Source organism: Peromyscus californicus, unplaced genomic scaffold (assembly GCF_007827085.1).
Source record: "Peromyscus californicus insignis strain IS unplaced genomic scaffold, ASM782708v3 Scaffold_4__1_contigs__length_199733344, whole genome shotgun sequence".
NCBI classification, from domain to species: Eukaryota; Metazoa; Chordata; class Mammalia; order Rodentia; family Cricetidae; genus Peromyscus; species Peromyscus californicus.
Window position 1 is genome coordinate 182,286,915 of NW_026294562.1, and position 15,140 is coordinate 182,302,054.

General features: G+C 42.6%; 3 protein-coding genes across 3 annotated transcripts; 2 read left to right on the forward strand and 1 right to left on the reverse strand.

Annotated features, from left to right (window-relative positions):
* Positions 1 to 1,403: 1,403 nt before the first annotated feature.
* LOC128095536 (olfactory receptor 5-like) lies at positions 1,404 to 2,348 on the forward strand. Its single transcript, XM_052714595.1, has one exon. The coding sequence runs from the start codon at positions 1,410 to 1,412 to the stop codon at positions 2,346 to 2,348; it is 939 nt and encodes a 312-aa protein (XP_052570555.1). The 5' UTR covers positions 1,404 to 1,409.
* Positions 2,349 to 8,663: 6,315 nt separating this feature from the next.
* LOC128095534 (olfactory receptor 5) lies at positions 8,664 to 9,602 on the forward strand. Its single transcript, XM_052714592.1, has one exon. It carries the CDS (start codon positions 8,664 to 8,666, stop codon positions 9,600 to 9,602), a length of 939 nt encoding a protein of 312 aa, XP_052570552.1.
* Positions 9,603 to 13,668: 4,066 nt separating this feature from the next.
* LOC128095531 (olfactory receptor 5-like) lies at positions 13,669 to 14,610 on the reverse strand. The gene has a single exon (XM_052714589.1). The coding sequence runs from the start codon at positions 14,608 to 14,610 to the stop codon at positions 13,669 to 13,671; it is 942 nt and encodes a 313-aa protein (XP_052570549.1).
* Between the last annotated feature and the right edge of the window lie 530 nt (positions 14,611 to 15,140).

Here is a 15,140-nt window from a genome sequence, read left to right on the forward strand (position 1 = left end):
CAGGGACATAGCTCTTTCTTCTGGCTCCACGGTACCAGGCATGCCATATGACTCACATTCATATTTGCAGGCAAAAATATTTATACACATAAAATAAACATATTTTTTAAATGCAAGGGAGATTACCTCTGAACAACATGTGAGGTTGCCTCCACATGTACATGTGCACCCCTACATGTATACACATACACACAAGAAGTAATAAACATTGTGTGGATGGCCCATAATATAATAGAAATAAGAGAAAAGAGATATTTTTGGAAGGAAGAAAAACTAACAGTCTTATAACACCCTTGATTGATAGGTATGACTAAATCTGTGTGGCATTTAAAAAGAAAATTAAAATCCATCTAGAAAGATGACATTTATTACAGAGCAATACATAAAAGTGATCTTGTTCCTTATTTGGTACAGAGTGAGTCATTCATTGTTTCATTTATTACAACAAGGAAATGTTATTCTTTTTTGCTTTATTTGGAGACATTATTCCTACAAGGTCAAAAGTTTCAGGCTCCTTCCTATCATGTGAATCTCAGAGGGTGAGATGAGTTCATCAGACTTGGCCGAAAGCATATTACCCACTGATCATATTGCAGACCCCCTTTCAAAAATTATATTTTAGTGTGTGTGTGTGTGTGTGTGTGTGTGTGTGTGTGTGTGTGTGTGTGTGCGCGCGTGCGCGCAGATTTAGGGAACCTGTATGGAGATTTGAATGAAAAACATCTCCCATAGACTCAGGTATTGACCACTTCATACCAGCTGGTGATGCTGCTTGGGAAAACTTAGGAGGAATGGGTGGCCTTGCTGGCTGGAGGAAGTAAGTCACTGGGGGGTGGGCTTTGAGAGTTCATAACTCCAGGGCGGTGGTGGTGCACACCTTTAATCCCAGCACTTGGGAGGTGGAGGCAGGCGGATCTCTGTGAGTTCGAGGCCAACTTGGGCTACAGAGTGAGATCCAGGAAAGGCGCAAAGCTTCACAGAGAAACCCTGTCTCGAAAAACCAAAAAAAAAAAAAAAAAAAAAAAAGAGTTCATAACTCCAGTCCACTTCCAGTTTGCTGTCTGTTTCAAACTTGCCATTCAGGAGGTTTGCCCTCTGCTTCCCACTCCCGCTGTCAAACCTGCCACCTGCTGCCATGTCTTTCCATCAGAACAGACTCTTATCCCCACTGGAGCCATGAGCTACGTAAGCTCTCTCTTGATTCCTTCACTTGCCTTAGCCATGTTTGATCATAACAGCAAGAAAAGTAACCAGTACAGACAAGAACCATGCTAGAGTTTCTTGCAAAAATCGGCTAACACTCTACCTTTCTGGACAGTTGCCAGCACCACTAATTTCTCCGGGAAATGTGAAATCCAAAGTTTGTGTCATTGTGCTTGTTTGTGAACGATGTTATTTGCTCTCCACAGATGGAGACCTCACTGGAGTTGACCAACATGACCAGAGTCCAGCAATTTGTATTGTTGGGCTTTCCCACAAGGCTGGGGATAAGGGATGCCCTGTTTGTCGTCTTCCTGACTCTCTACCTGCTGACACTCCTGGAGAACACGCTCATCATCTACCTCATCTGCAGTCACAGCGAGCTCCACAAGCCCATGTACTTCTTCCTGGGCAACCTCAGCTGCCTGGAGATGTGCTATGTGTCAGCCACCATGCCCACCCTACTCGTGGGGCTGTGGACGGGGCCCTACCATATTTCCTTTGTAACTTGCATGACCCAGCTTTTCTTCTTTGTCTCTCTCATCTGCACGGAGTGCACCCTCCTGGCCTCCATGGCTTATGACCGCTATGTGGCCATCTGCCGCCCACTGCACTACCCACTGCTCATGAGGCCCCAAGTATGTCTGGGCTTAGCCTTGTCTTCATGGCTTGGTGGGCTGGTGGTCTCAGCAATAAAGACAAAATGCATTGCAAGCCTGACCTACTGTGGTCCCAATGTCCTCAACCAATTTTTCTGTGATGTCTCCCCTCTGCTCAACTTGTCCTGCACCCACGTGGCCCTCACAGAGCTGGTAGACTTCATCTCGGCCATCATCATCTTCTGCGGAACACTCCTGGTGTCCTTGGCCTCCTATTCAGCCATTGGGATGGCCGTCCTCCGGATGCCATCAGCTGCTGCCCGACGCAAGGCCTTCTCCACCTGTGCCTCCCACCTGGTAGTGGTGGGCATCTTCTACTCAGCGGCTCTCTTCATCTATTGCCGCCCCAGCCGCATCAAGTCCATGGACCTCAACAAGGTGCTGTCTGTCATCTACACGGTGGTAACACCTCTCTGCAACCCTATCATCTACTGTCTGAGAAATAAGGAGGTCCACACTGTGCTGAGAAAGACTCTCCATTGGTCTTGATCACCATCTTCCATACACAAACCTCTCACACCTTGGTTCAAATCTTTCATGGCCCAACCACCATAAGTAATCTTTAAATGCTAACTAAAACCTGGAGAAAATATTTGCCTAGGAGTTTAGCTAAGGACAATCATTAAGAGAAAAATCACTTTAGAGAATGATCATTTTTATATGCTTAAAATCACTCACACATGCATATTTCATAGTCCTAGAATTTTTATTGACAATTGGCTGATAAATATTTATTGAGTCTATAAGAGTCTACAAGGATAGAAAGATACTGTACAAAAATTAACAAGTTTACTGCATCATTGTTTGTGAAAAGAGAGAATCAATTTAAATGCCGATCAATAGTATTTATATGTAACAATAGTTTAATTATTAGATAAAATATGAGACTGTAAAAATATGTTTTAAATAATTATTTTTATGATTTTAATTATGGATACACTTGTATGTCTCTGTGTGGGGTATGTGCATGATGTGCAGGTGCCCACAGAGCTCGTAGACATCAGAGTTCTCTGGAGCAGAGTTGCCAGCAGTTGTGAGTCACTCAACATGCATGCTGGAACTCAAGCTTGAGTCCTCTGCAAGAGCAGTGAATGCTTTTAACAACTGAGTCATTTCATGTTCTACCATGAAAATATGCCTAACTCATATGTAGATTTAATTTAAAAACCAAGTAAAAATGTGGTACAAAATTCCTTTGTGTGTGTGTGCATATATTTGTGTGTGTGTGTGTGTGTGTGTGTGTGTGTGTGTGTGTGTGTGTGTGTGTGCATGCCTGTGCCTTAACGGGTGTGTGGAGGTCATAGGACAACTTCAGGTGTTAATTCTTACCGTCCATCTTCTCTAAAGCTTTCCTTCCCCCAGTTCCTCTACATCCACAGGGACCAGGGAATCCTCTCAGGTCTAAAGAGCTGGTTTAAGCTTGTTCCTTGCCTTTAGTCTCACAGTATAGCCAACTCGGTGACTGGGACATTCCAGAGCAGAGACACAGGAGTGTGTGTGTGTGTGTGTGTGTGTATACACACACACATGTTTGTTCAAGACCAAAGACAACTTCTCCCACGACGTACTGAAAGGCTCCAATCCTTGGCATCACCTCCTTCGGGCCAGCTGATTCCATCTGGTCACCACCAAAGCCTACCCCACGTTGAGCATCAGCAGGAAAGGATCTGTACTTGTCTGCCTTCATCCAGTAGGTGAGAAGATCCAGAGAAATTCTTTGAGGGAGTGAAAACAATAAACAACAGGGCTGAGGACATGGCTCAGATGGTTAAGTGTTTGCCTAACCTGCCAGAAGCCCTGGTTTTGAACCCAGGTCCTACATAAAAGAAGGCGTGGTGGCATACACTTGATATCTCAGTACTTAGAAAACAGAGGCAGGGGATTGTCAGCTCAGGTCATCCTCCACTAGGTAACAAGTTCAAAGCCAACCTGGGATATATGAGACCTTATCTAAAAACCAATACAAGGAACAGTAGAAAGAATACGCTGTTTCTTTAGTCAAGATCATTCTGGCCTCAAACTTGTGGTTCTCCCAACTTAGCCAGCCTTGGAGTGCTGGAATTACACGTATGTGATAACAGTGATATATGCTTGGCTATAGAAAAAAATATTGCATAGAATACATAATTGTTTATTAGGTACCAGCTCCAAATATTTGAAAGATATTGTTGTAATGCTCATGACGACTGCATGTAAAATATATATGCATATGTGGATAGAGATAGTGAGAGTGACAGCATGGAGGGGTCAGGTGGTGTCTTAAAGACCATGTACTTACACGAGAGAGGTAACTGTCATGGTGACTTCAGACTCCTGTTTTCAGCAAAGGTTCAGTTATCATCCCAAAGATGAGAAGCTGGGCAGGCAATAAAGACGATTATGGAGTCTCTCCATTTCAAAGAAAAGAAATAATCCTATATTACAGAGAAGACAAAATGGGTTGAAATAGACAAAGTGACTCCTAGAGACATACGAGTTCAAGGTTTTCAAACATCTTGACAATAAAAACTCAACTTCTTTCATGACCATGTATTCATTGCTCTTGCGTTCTGCTCTCTGCACGAAGCCTTCCTTCATAAGCATTTGTGAAATGCAGTAGAATTAATAACTATCGAGTCAATAGTCTCATTGAGAAAAAAAGCCTCTAGATTTTATGTAAGACAAGAGGTTTACAACCTGTCCCCATTTAACTTACAAGGTCAAACCTTATAGTAAAGCCTTGTATTAACATGATATTTCCTCCTCTGTGGGACAGAGAAATGATATTCACCAGAGTAAATGACTGTCTCTCATTTTGAAAAATATACAGTAGATGATTGAAGAGAGTTATTAGCCTTCCCAGGGCACAGATTCGGGAAATCATCATGGCTTATATCCCTTTGGAGAGCAGACAGAATCAGGCTATCCATCACATCCTTCTGAATCTAGGGTACATGCTGCTGAGTAGTTCGTAAATTATGGAACTGGGTATGTCTTCTGTTTCTCCTGATGTGGTGAGACACTTTGGGTGACTGGTAGATATTTGTATGATTGTTATGGAGTGCTGTGCTGCATTTCAACCTGTTAGAAAGGAAGAGTTACCAAGGAAAAGATTTATCGAAGAGTTGAGCAGTGTGTGGGGTCGGTACAAAGGGGGACAGAATGATGCTCAAAGTAGAACCGGAAAATAGGGAAAAGCAGATATGGGGGAAGGGAGCATAAAAGGGAATCTTGGCAGGGAAGTTACTGCCAGACTCTTCAGAGTTTTGGCATCAGTCCAGAGCCTTGATGATGAAGATTCCTTTTGCAATAGCAAATAGAACTCCATCTACAGAGAGTCAGAACCTAACTCCTGAGAGCTCTTGTGTAAGCTTGTGGAAAGACCTAACACCCAGATAAAAACCCAAGCTAATGGGATGCTTGTGTTTAGTCCCATGCTGTTCAGATATGGCGGCAGGGGGGTTCCTGTTGAAGACAAAGCATAGGCATACGTCCCTGGTAATAAGACTAGTGTGAACTTCTCTTGTGGTCATTAAGATCTGAAGATATTGCTTAGTGGTAGAGAATCAGACTAGTATGTGCAAGCCTTGAATCCAGTCCCCATCCCTACACACAACACACACAAACACACACACACACACACACACACACACACACACACACACACACACACACTTCTACCATGAAGGTTCTTAGAAAGAGTATCATCTTGCTTATGAAAATTTGGCAAAATAATTATTGAGTTCTTATGAGCTTTTCCAAGTCAATATTTAAACCTATAAAGTGGAAATTTGATCAAACCTAATTTCTGAGATATATTACGGAATGGCGGAAATATAGAAATTTAAAATTTGATTAACTTTTATTAAAAGTTAATATATAAAGCACTCTGTTGGGCATTTCATTTCCATGTGTGCATATAATGTACTTTGATAATATTTCCACCTGTAGTACCACCTCCCCCCCACACCTTCTTTTCCTGTCCCATATCCATAATATTCCTTTTACTTTCTTATTTTATTTTTAATCTTGAGCTTTAAAGATAGTTATCTACCTATAGAGTGCCTCCATTAAAACTTTTTTCTAATTTTGTTCTTTTTATTTTTTAATTTAATGCATGAATATAATGTCTTGATCATATCCACCCTTCCCCTCTCCCTGTAACCCACCCAACACACCATGCTCCCAACATCATGTTCTCCTAAAGTCCAATTTGTGCCATTTGAGTGTGCATGGGTGCGGAGTCATCTGCTAGAGCACGGGGAATACACAAGTGGTCACCTATCAGACCTGTGAAAGAATTGCCTTCTGTTGGTTTTTTCACACATCTTTAGTGTTCAACTTCATTATGGATTTTTTAAAACAAAACTTGCTCTTCATTGATTCTCCTCCCTATTTCTCTTCGACTGTATCCTTCTTTATATTTTATTCCTATGTTTAATATATCAGAGAGAATATCCAATACTTACTTCACTTAACATGATGACCTCCAATTCCAACCGTTTTTGTCTGCAATCATTATTTCATTTTCCTTTATGACTGATTAAAACCTTAGTGTGTATAAACACCATATCTTCTGTATTCGTTCACTCGCTGCCCGACACTTAAGATGTCAGGACAGAGAACTTTGATTTTGCGAGAGTCCCGTGTGTAAACCAGCTCTACTCACTCCCCTCTGTCTTGAGCACGTAACTTCTCAATCCTGACCTCCATTGTGATGTTGCAGTGGTAAAAAAGCATCTTCACAAAGGTCTGTGATGCTTTAAAGGGTTAAAATTCTTTGCAGTGGAAACCAAGACTTTGACCCACGGAGGAGCTAGGAACAGTGGTTCTCAACCTGTGGGTTGCAATCTCTTTGGAGTCCCATATCAGATATCCTGCATATCAGATATTTATATTATAATTCATGACAGTAGCAAAATCACAGTTAGGAAGTAGCAATGAAATAATGTTAGGATTGGGGGTCACCACATCATGAGGAAATGCATCATTAGTAAAGCTGAGATCCACTGGCTTAGGATATGATTATTATTTGTACGATGGAGTTTAATCATTGGACGTTTGTGCCGCTACCGTTTAGAATGATGCTAACCAGAAAAATAACAATTAGAGAGAATGGCTGGACAGGGACTCCAGTTATCCAGAGATTAGATCCCACTTCCCTTGTTGGTCATATGATTTAGAGCAAGCCATTTTAATTGGGTTTTAATCTTTAATGAAAAGTGTGTGTGTGTGTGTGTGTGTGTGTGTGTGTGTGTGTGTGTGTGTGCCACATGTGTGCTTGTGTCATGACGTGTGTGGAAATCAACAGACAGCTTGCAGGAATCTGTTCTCTCTTTCCACCATGTGAGCGCCAGGGATCAAACTCAGGTTGTTGGGCGTGGTAGCAAGCAGCTTTACCCACTGAGTGATCTCTCGGGTCCCATTTTAGCATTTTATTCTACAGTGTCTTTCTTGTAAAACAAGGGTAAGGATGGCATTTTTACAGTGTTCTGGGAAGAATCAAAAAGAAGAAGGGCCAGGCGGTGGTGGTGCACACCTTTAATCTCAGCACTCGGTAGGCAGAGGCAGGCAGATCTCTGTGAGTTCAAGGCCAGCTTAGTCTACAGAGCAAGTTCCAGGAGAGGCTCCAAAACTACACAGAGAAACCCTATCTTGAAAAAAATCAAAAAAAGGAGAAGGGAGAAATAAGAAGGAAGAGAAGGAGGAAAATTGGAAGGGGGGCAAAGGAGGAGGTTCAGGAAAAGCAGAAGCAGCAGCAGAAGAGGAGGGGTAAGGAAGAGGGGCGAGGAGGATGGGTGAGGAGGAGGGACAAGGAGGAGGGACGAGGAGGAGGGACGAGGAGGAGGGGTGAGGAGGAGAGGTGAGGAGGAGGGGCGAGGAGGAGGGGCGAGGAGGAGAGGTGAGGGGGAGGAGAAAGAAGAATGGGAAGGAAAGAGAAAGAGACTATTACTGCACTCTGGGCTTTATAGAGTACCTAATGTGTGTGTCAGGGACTGAAAGAAAAGAAAACACAGCTAAAAAGACTACACTTTTTTTTTCAAAACGGACACAGCATAATTGTTTTTTATCTTTGTGGTGTGTGTGTGTGTGTGTGTGTGTGTTTCTGTGTGTGCAGCTCCATATGCAAGCATGGGGATGGAGGTCAGAAGACAACCTGGAGTGTCAGTCCTCATTGTCAAAACAGTGTTTAAATCTGTGTCTCTTGTTCAGTGTTTACATCAGGGTATTAGACAGGCTCTCTGGCCCCAGGGCTTCTGAGGATTCTTTCTGCCCTTCAGCTAACTAGAGGAGTTCTCGAACTGTAGACAGATGCCACAATATCTGACTTTATGGGGTTTCTGCAGATTCAAATTCATATTCTCATACTTGGTTGGCATCATTTGATCCACTGAGCCATCTTCCAGGCTCATAATTTTTTTTAGACACAGTGGTATTATGAAGCTTTGGCAGGCCTGGGACTCACTGCATAGACCAGGCAAGCCTCTAACTCACAGAAAACTGCTTGCCCCTGTCTCCCAAGGGCTTGGATTAAACAACTACCACACTTGGCAAGGCCCATATTTTCATCACCTACTGATTCACTTGCTTGGTTTTAATATATACTCAGGAATAACAAGCATGTTTCTCCCAACTCTTGAGTGCTCTGTGTGAAGTCACAGATTCAGAAAGAGTGATATACCATGCTCACACAATGCCCCATAAATCTGCTGTGTCTTTCTCTATAAAGGGGAACTCCAAGCACTCTAAATGTCTTTCCAGATTTTTTAATCACTGTGTATCACCAGGGATGCAATGTTAACCATTTTCTTTGTCTGTCTACAGATGGAGAGGTCCCTGGAGTTGGCCAACATGACTAGGGTTCAGCAGTTCATCTTGTTGGGATTGTCCACTAGGTTGGACATAAGGGATGCTCTATTTGCTGTCTTCCTGACTCTCTACCTGCTGACACTCCTGGAGAACACACTCATCATCTACCTCATCTGCAGTCACAGTGAGCTCCACAAGCCCATGTATTTCTTCCTGGGCAATCTCAGCTGCCTTGAGATGTGCTATATGTCAGTCACCATGCCCAGCTTGCTCATGGGTCTGTGGAATGGAATCTATCATATTTCCTTCATAGCCTGTATGACCCAACTCTTCTTCTTCATTGTCCTTGTAGGCACAGAGTGTATCCTTCTAGCTTCTATGGCTTATGACCGCTATGTGGCCATCTGCCGCCCATTACACTACCCACTACTCATGAGGCCCCAGGTCTGTCTGGGCTTGGCTATGACTTCGTGGCTGGGTGGGCTACTGGTCTCTATGGTCAAGACCACATGCATCGCCACCCTGTCCTACTGTGGCCCCAATGTCCTCAACCATTTCTTCTGTGATGTTTCCCCATTACTCAACCTGTCATGTACCCATGTTGACCTCACAGAACTGGTAGACTTCATCTCAGCTATTGTCATCCTCTGGGGTTGCTTCCTCATGACTATGGCCTCCTATGTGGCCATTGGTAGGACAGTTCTGGCCATGCCTTCTACCACTGCCCGCTACAAGGCCTTCTCTACATGTGCCTCCCACCTGGTAGTAGTAGGCATTTTCTACTCAGTCACTATCTTCATCTATGCCCGTCCTAAACGAATAGAAGCCATGGATCTCAACAAGATGCTGTCTGTCATCTACACAGTGGTCACCCCCATGTGCAATCCAGTCATCTACTGTCTGAGGAACAAGGAGGTCCAAGTAGCTTTCTACAGAACCATGCACTGGTCCTGAGGTTGACCAGATGACTGAGTCATGTGGGAGGGACCTTAAATTACCAATATCTATTTTTTATTAAAATACAATTCAGATACCATGAATTTCACCTTTAAACACATGCAGTGTAGTATTTTCTTCTTAGCTTGCTTCCAATTACATAATCATCATCACTGTCAAACCCAGAATGTTTAATTTGCCCTGAAGATAAACCTAGCCATATTAGAAATCACACACCCCAATAATTAACAGCCTATATTTGGTTTCTGTAAATTTATCAGTTCTAGATCTTTTATAGTAAGGGGTTTATGTTATATGTGGCTGTTGTGACTGGCATATTTTGAAGGCTGTGCACATTGCCTCATTAATTAGTACTTTATTTCTGTTTGTACCCAATGACATTATGTTGTATTGATGCTCCCTATTCTATGTGCTCATTTATCAGTTAACAGACATGTGGGTTGGTTCTACTTTGGGGAAATCTTTTGTCTAATGCAGCTATGAACATTTTTTATATTGTAAAAAGATATAATTGTTATTATTTGTTTATGGGTATTTTCTTGCATGTATTTCTGTACTCCATGTGTGTGACTGGTGCCCACAGAGGCCAGAAAGGCAGCCTTAAATCCCCTGGAATTGGAGTCACAGACAGTTGTGAGCCACCATGTGAGTTCTGGGAGGGGCAGTCAGTGTGAATATCACTTTAAAAATTTAAAAAGACTTCTATTTATTCTTTGACAATGGCATTCATGTATACAATGCTTCTTGATCCTATTGACCAATCCCACCCCCTCAAATTCCTTGTGTCCTTCAACCTTTATGTGCTCTTCCTTAATCCTCTGAGCCTGACTACGGCTGCCTAAATGAGCATTAGCAACCTGCCAGCGTCCACAACCCTAAAGAAAAATGGCTTACTTTTCTATAACAGGCACCAGTTGCCAGTAGCTCCATGGTTAGGAAAGGAGCCTTGTGAGCCCCACCCACATCCATACTGTAATATTGACTGGATAGCTCTTGTGCTGCTAACCATAGCTTCTGTGTGCTCATGAGAGCAATGGCCTTGTCACATACAGAGGACAGCATTTCTCAGCTCTCCTCACCGTCTCCAGCTCGAACATCCTTTCTATCTGTTATGGTGAACAGGTTTTTGTTGTTGTTGGTTTTGTATGTTTTAATAGGTTTATTTAAGATTTGTTTGTATGAATGTGTATGTATGTGTGTGTGTGTGTGTGTGTGTGTGTGTGTGTGTGTGTGTGTGTGTGTGTATGTGTGTAATGCATGTGTGTGCATGCCTGCAAGGCCCAGGAGAGGGTGCTGGATCTCTAGAGCTGGAGTTATAGGTGGTTGTGAGCCACCTGATGTGGGTGGCTGGAACTTGAAATTAGGTCCTCTGCAAGAGTACTACATGCTCTTAACTGCTGAAACATCACTCAAGCACCTAGAGTAGTATTTCAAATGGAGTTTTTACTTTGGAAGAACTGAGGGGAAAGTGATTTACTTGAAAAAACAAATAATATTCACTCAGTTACTATTTTTAAAAATTTAAAGAGATACCCATGCATGTCAGCCAATGTTGGCAGAGGACTTTTTGAGGATATACAGACTCAAACTTGAAACATGAATGAAAGCATTTTCAAAACAAATTTTAGTAGCAATTAAAGGTTTTAACCAAATTGTGAGGATACCTCCTTAGGAACATTTGATTATATGCATGAAAAATTAGAAACTCTATGGATTCTGTGATGATGTCAATGTAAGCAACTTTCATCCAGAAATTAAAAAAGAATGCAGGCAGTCACTCAGCTATGAAAAAAATTCATAAGATTCTGTGCTCTTATTGAAAACATCTCTGTTCAAAACATTAAATTCAGAGGTGAAGGCAGGAGGATCAGGAGTTCAAGGTCATCCTTAACTACATAGTGAGTTTGAGGCCAGCCTGGACTGCATGAAGTTCTGTCTCAGTACATTAGGAAACAAACAACAAGCTCAGCTGTGTACAGAGTACTCACACAATGGACAATTATGTCATAGTGCAATACTATGTCATTCAAATAGTTATTCAGGTTCTGTGAAAAATGTCAGTTATGGGGCTGTGGAGATGAATCAGTTGATACAGTACTTGCCCTGCAAGCATGAGAACCTATATCATACTGTCTATAGCAAAAATGATCATTGAAAATTGGTGAATTTTAAGTCAACTGAAGACCCAATGAGGATAAGAAGTTTATTTCATTTTTCTCTCAGTTATCGCCAATTAATATTCTCATGAACATAGTTAGAACACACTCATTTCTCTTGAGTGACTGTTGACATAAACTACTGTTTAAAATAAAAATTTCCAAAATCTCCCAGTATGATGAGCAAGTCATTCCACAAAAGGTCATTCTTTTATTTTTATTTCCTCTTTCCTTTTCCTTCAGAGAACATCTCACCATGTAGCTCTGGCAAGCCTGGAATTTGCTATATAGACCAGGCTGGCCTTGAACTCACAGAGAACTGCATCCAGAGTGTGCAAAGGCACAAGCCACTGCATCTAGCTCATTTCCTCTTTTCAATAATTTACTTTAATTTGTTGATAAAGCTAATACCAAATTACTGCAAAATAGTAAGCATATAAAATAGAAAATACCAGTTTCTCATGGTCGAGCTCATTAACTAAACATTTCTAGCAACTGTTAACTATATTGCATATCCCTTCAGAATCCTTTCTAAATGCCATATTAGTGTAAATAATCACCACCATCACTGTCATTGCCATTATTGTCTTGTAGGATTGACACAGTCATGGAATTTCTCTGTTATTCTCAACTCGATCACCTACCGGGTTATCTCCCCCATGTCAAGTCACCACAGATCCAGTTTAACGTTTGGCTGATACATATCTTTTCACAATATGTATGCTATAAAGGTAAATAACCTTCAAGTGGATCTTTATTTCCAATAACTTCAAATATTTATTTACATGGTATTTATTCTAAATGTCACAATTTGCAATAACCATTCTTGTACATATATTTTGTTCACTATTTGTACATACAGATATATGTAGCATACTTGTATTAGGATGCAAAGAATAAATGATAATCTTCTCTCAAGTGTGTATTTAAAAGACAGGATGCCCACCTTCCTTGTATTTACTGAGCAGTTTCGTTTCTTTGTCAATATTTCTGTTCACAACTATCTTCATTTGGGAATATTTCCTTCCTTCCTTCCTCCCTACCTTTCTTTCATCCTTCCTTCCTTCCTTTATCTCTCTCTCCTTTCCTTCCCTCCCTTCCTTCCTTTCTCCCTCCATTTCTTCCTTCCTTCCATCCTTCCTTCCTTTGTGTGTTGGCTAGTTTTATGTCAACCTGACACAAGCTATAGTCATCTTAAAAAAAAAGGAATCTTGGTTGAGAAAATGCCTCCATAAGATCATGCTGTAGGCAAACCTATAGGGAATTTTCTTAATTAGTGATTGATGGGTGAGGGCTCAGGCCATTGTAGGTGGTGCCATGCCTGGACTGGTGGTCCTGGGTTCTATAAGAAAACAGGCTGAACAAGCCAAGAGGAGCAAGACAGTAAGCAGCACCCTTCCAAGGCCTCTGGATCAGTTCCTGCCTCCAAGTTCCTGCTCTATTTGAGTTCTTGTCCTGACTTCCTCTAATGATGAACAGTGATGAGGAAATATAAGCCTATAAACCCTTTCCTCCCCAAGTTGCTCTGATCGTGGTATTTGATCACAGCAATAGGAACCCTTTTAAATGTAAGAATTTTTCTTTTTGTCTGTCTTGTGAATTGGAGTATATGCATTCACCATGCACTTGTGAAGACCAGAGGACCACCCATGGGTGTCATTTCGCGCCTTCTACAAAGTGAGGCCCAGGGACTCAGGTCATCAGGCTTGAGAGCAATTGTCTAGTCACTGAGGCATCTGATGAGTCCCTCTAATATTCCTATTTTTCATGTTGATTATACAAAGTCTCTACACATTGTCCCAGAAAATTCTGCCATGTTTCTCTCTGCCTTTGAAATTTCTTCGTGTGCATTTGGCCATGAATTGTTTCAAACCAGGAGAGGGAGGACATCACCTCTCTCAAGGATGTCAGCACAGATGGAGGGTTTTCTTCAGCACTGCATGGACCTCCCTATTCCTCAAGCAGTAGATGATTGGGCTACACATGGGAGTGGCCACTGTGTAGATGACTGACAGTACCTTGTTGAGGTCTGTGGATTTGATATGTCTGGGCCTGGAATACACAAAGAGGACCACAGAGTAGAAAATGCCCATCACGAGGAGGTGGGAGGCACAGGTGGAGAGGGCTTTGTGGCTTGCAGCAGCTGAAGGCATTCGGATCAGCACCCTGCTGATGGCCACATAAGAGGCCAGAGCAACTAGCAAGGACCCACAGAAGATGATGGTGGCTGAAATGAAGTCGACGAGCTCTGTGAGGGCCACATGGGTGCAGGACAGGTTGAGCAGAGGAGAGACATCGCAGAAGAAGTGGTTGAGGACATTGGGGCCACAGTAGGACAGACTTGCAATGCATGTGGTCTTGATCACAGACACCAACAGTCCACCCACCCACGAGGACAAAGCCAAGCCCCAGCAGACTTGGGGCCTCATGAGCAGTGGGTAGTGCAGTGGGCGGCAGATGGCCACATAGCGGTCATAGGCCATGGAGGCCAGGAGGGTGCACTTGGTACCAATGAAAGAAATGAATAAAAACAATTGAGTCATGCAGGATGTGAAGGACACATGGCAAGGGCTGGACCTCAGGCTCAGGAGGAGGCTGGGCATGGTGACTGACACATAGCACATCTCCAGGCAGCTGAGGTTGCCCAGGAAGAAGTACATGGGCTTGTGGAGTAACTCATGGTGGCTGCAGATGAGGTAGATAACTAGCATATTCTCTAAGAGGATCAACAGATAGAGGGCCAGAAAAATAACAAACAGACCATCCCTGATGTCTTTCCTGGCAGACAAACCCAGCAGGATAAAATCCTGGTGAGTGGACCTGTTGGTCAGTTGCAGAGATCTCTCCATCTAAGTAAAGAAAGAAATAGGTTTATAAAGACTGTTCTGCAGTATAAAGGCATCTATGGTCAAACCTTCCCAGAGCTGAATCAACTTAGCAAGGGGTTGATCTGGGGCAGGTGGAGCAATAAGGAGAAATTGGAAAACGGCAAAACCAGAAGTGGAAGATTGACACACACAGGAATTTACTGAGTCCAAAATTTTAAGCAAGACACCCAACCTTATGATCCTCCATTACTGTATGGGTAAAACAGAGGTGAGGGGCTGGTGAGATGGCTCTGCAGTTAGGAGCACTGGCTGCTCTTGCGGAGGACCTGGGTTTGGTTCCCAGCACCTACATGGCAGCTCACATGCATCTGTAGCTCCAGTTCCAGATGATCCAATACCTTCTGACCTCTGAGGGCCCCAGGCACACATGTGGCACACAGACATACATGAAAGCAAAACAGTCATACACATACTATAAAATAATAAAATCTAAAGAGAATTAAACAGAATGAAATCCATCCTCATGAAGCCCTCAGCCATTGTGAATATTT

What these genes read in the sequence shown, in the direction of transcription:
- LOC128095536 (XM_052714595.1), top strand. Translation starts at nt 1,410, where the DNA reads ATGGAGACCTCACTGGAGTTGACCAACATGACCAGAGTCCAGCAATTT.
- LOC128095534 (XM_052714592.1), top strand. Translation starts at nt 8,664, where the DNA reads ATGGAGAGGTCCCTGGAGTTGGCCAACATGACTAGGGTTCAGCAGTTC.
- LOC128095531 (XM_052714589.1), bottom strand. Translation starts at nt 14,610, where the DNA reads ATGGAGAGATCTCTGCAACTGACCAACAGGTCCACTCACCAGGATTTT.